The 3,663-nt window shown below is 30.3% G+C and overlaps 1 protein-coding gene across 1 annotated transcript; it reads right to left on the reverse strand.

Moving 5' to 3' along the window:
• Window positions 1-1,059: 1,059 nt before the first annotated feature.
• Window positions 1,060-1,916, reverse strand: LOC114195251 (VQ motif-containing protein 9-like). Its single transcript, XM_028085652.2, has one exon. It carries the CDS (start codon window positions 1,797-1,799, stop codon window positions 1,272-1,274), a length of 528 nt encoding a protein of 175 aa, XP_027941453.1. The 5' UTR covers window positions 1,800-1,916; the 3' UTR covers window positions 1,060-1,271.
• Window positions 1,917-3,663: the final 1,747 nt, after the last annotated feature.

A 3,663-nucleotide genomic window follows, 5' to 3' on the forward strand; every position in this document is an offset into this window, starting at 1 on the left:
AAAAGTTGTCTAAAATATTGTTACCAATAAACAACATGTATAAATTTGATGATAGATTATAATATAACATCTATCGTTTATCAAAAGGAATGTTTTATAGAACTTTCACAAAACATATAGACAAAATAAATATATATTTAATTGGGAGATGAAACAAGATCTTTTAAAATAATTTGAACAACAAAAACATATTTAATCATGTGTAATATATATGTAATATATGAACTCTTAAATAAATCTTAAATAAAGATTAAGTGAGATGCTATTAAATAAACATAATTTAATAAAGTTAAAATATAATGAAAATATTTATTAAGGAAAATTGTTTAATTTGAGAAATTAATATATATATATATATATATATATATATATATATATATATATATATGAGAAATTGAGAAGAAAAATTAAAGAAAAAAAAATTAAGTTGACGTCAGATTCAAAGATGACTATGGGAATAAACTTCCCATAAATTGTGGTCATTCCCAATGTGTCCGTTTCGCTTACGTTAAATACCTTTCAAACTAGTAAGAGAAATTGTTTCTTTAATAGGCGTTAACCACATGTGTATGATGGAAACTTTTTCGATGAAACAACAATAAATATGACATTATATTAAAGTAATTGTAGCTTACTTTTCAAACCACAAACAAACTTTCTTTCACATAATTAGGACTCCTGCATTGTTCTATATTTGAAATCTTGTCCTAATTTGTGAGGCTAAAATCTAGTATTTATAAACAAATTAAAATGATTGTACAATAATTTTAAATTAACATAGATATTCCTTCATTCTTCAGAATTCCCCCCAACCGAAGATTCCTAAACTAAAAAGCAAAATCCTTTGAAAAAGGAAGGAACTCAAAAGATAACATGAGCTTTAACATCATAAGAAAACGCAAGTGTAGCTAAATTTCAAATAAAAAAAAATCTAAAAATTGTAAATACCTTAATGTCTTAATACAAACAATTATCTTTAATTAATATCACTTGAAAAAAAATAATGATGTCTTGTGTTTCCTAATAAAGTAATACAAGGATCATATCATGTGATACTAATTTTGATAGTTAAAAACACTAAATTTTATTTATTAATTGTCATCTTCATAACTTTCTAAGCAAGAGTAGTTCATTAATCTAAGGTTAATCATGCTTTAATATCAATTTAACTCTTTCTCCAAGAAATTACTACTTTTAAGTCCCTTCTCAGAAGTCTAATGAAATTACAAATTTTATTAAACTACAGTAACTCACCACAACAAACACAAGTCTCAAGGATCTCTGCTCGAAACCGGCATAGTCGGTGACAGGGGAACAAAGGAAACCGAATTCAAGCATCCGAAACTGACCGGCGAAGCCGGTATCTGAAACTCCGACTGCGAAGAAGACGACGGCATGGAGTTCCGCAGAAACCGCATGTACGCCGAGACAGGAGACTCCGCGTGGACGCTGGGAAACGGCGGTAGAGGCGAGAGAGGCGCGGCGGCGACGGAGTGAGGCGGCGGAGGACGGTGGCTGAGAACCTGCGGAAGCGGCGGCGGACGGAGGCGGTGGAGGCGAGAGTTTGCCACCGGTTTGGGTTGGTGGCTGTTACCGGGTGAACCGGTGAGCTTCTGAACCATGTCCCTGAAATCGTTCTTGCTGATGTTATACACCTGTGGCTGAGAATCGGGGAGAGAATCGAAGGTTGGTTTCTTAACGTTGGGTTTGGAAATGTTATGTGAAAGCTTGTTGAGTTGTTTCAGATACTGATCTCTCATAGAAATTGATGATGATGATTCATAGATTTTGTGATCCATTTTTCTTTTCCTTGCTCACTACAAACACTTTCTATTCTTAAACCAAAACTGAGGTATAAATATAGATACAGAGTGAGACAGAGAGAGCAACATATGATACATGATTAAAATCAACTTAATTATTGTGAAAATGAATCATAAAAAGTTTAATAGTATTTTTGAAGAGAATTTGTAATTAGTTGATATTTTTGGTAATAATTATAATAAAAGAAAATAGAGATAGAGGTGAGTTTGGTGGGAAATTATTGAGGAAAGTGTTTGTTGGTTGTGAGTATAATAATTAATGAGTAAAGAGAGAGTGATGAAGTTATTAATAAGATGGTGAGAAAAGAAAAAGGGTGATGGGTGTCTGTGTTGTGTGTTAATTGATGTATAATGTAGATGAGTGGTCTACCTCATAAGAGGTTCGGTTTATCACTACAAGTTTGACTGTACGTTAACTTGTTGACCACGATTTTTAATACAAAAGACTATTTTATACAACTTCTGTACTTTTTTTTAATATTTTAAATGTTAATTATATGCTTGGTCCTTAAATTTATGTTTAATTTAGCTTTTGTAACGTCTTTTTACTCTTCTAAATTTGTTTCAGATGTTATTTGAAATACTTTTAAAATGTTATTCTCTATCGATGTTATTTTCCAACACCGGTTTCAAGAGTAGATGTGTCTGTAAATTCTAAACTGTTATAAAATAAAATTAATAATATAGAAAAGAAGAGAAAAATGAATATAGGATGGAGAACAACTTTTTGTGTATCTTTCTCCGAGTCTTATTTATAAATATAAAAATATAATTCATTCATAAAATATACAAATCAAATAGTTAATACAAATAAGTAATTAATCGTATGAATAATTGTAACAAATCATATGAGTAACTGTATTAAATTAATGGACGATTATTAATTCATAACACATAACATGACCCCTCTTTTTTGAGTGTGTCAATTGATAAAAGAATGTATCTCATTAAAACTTTATTAAGAAAAATCCTTTTAGATTAAAAACTTGGTGAAGGAAAAAAGTACAACGTTATGTATTTTTTAATACAATATTGTTCATCACATATTCTATTTCTCGCATCATGTAAACTCACATCATTAAGATGACGAAGTCCAATCTTGTGAATCAATTGTTTAAAAGTTCTCCTTGGTAAAGACTTTGTAAATAGATATGTCAAATTTTCACATGAACGAATATTTTGGATCTTTATATCATAATTTCAATTGAACAATGCACTATCGTCTTCATATATGGTTGTTGATTCCAGTATTTCCAAGAATAGATCACAACTTCGTCACACATGTTGAATTATAGACCTTAATCAAACACATTCACGACTTACCTCATGGAATGCTAAAATTCTACATGATTTGACGATGTTGTTGTTATGGTTTGTTTCGTAAACCACCATGAAATCATTTTGTGCTACCACATGTGAACAAATATCTTGTTCGTGATCAACCATTATTACATTGTAAGAATCTAATAAATAACATGCATCTGCATAACCCATTAGATATGATTTTGAATCATTTGGATAAAATAAGTTCATATTCGTAGCACCTTAAGGTAACGAAGTATATGTTCTACTTCAATCCATGGTCTTCTCGTAGGCGAAGAACTATATGTTGCTTAACGAATTTACAACAAATGCAATATCAGATCAAATATAATTAGCAACATACATTAGTGCTCATATAACACTAAGATATGATACTTCTAGATAAAGAAGTTCTTCATCATTTTCTTGAGCTTTAAAAGAGTCTTTATCAACATGTAACGACCTCACAACTATTAGAGTGCATAATGGATGTACCTTGTCCATTTAGAACCTTTTAAGAACCTTATTATGTTAGCCT

The sequence above is a fragment of the Vigna unguiculata genome, chromosome 8, assembly GCF_037176805.1.
Source record: "Vigna unguiculata cultivar grain cowpea cultivar isolate G323 ecotype 2 chromosome 8, ASM3717680v1, whole genome shotgun sequence".
In the NCBI taxonomy this organism is placed as follows: Eukaryota; Viridiplantae; Streptophyta; class Magnoliopsida; order Fabales; family Fabaceae; genus Vigna; species Vigna unguiculata.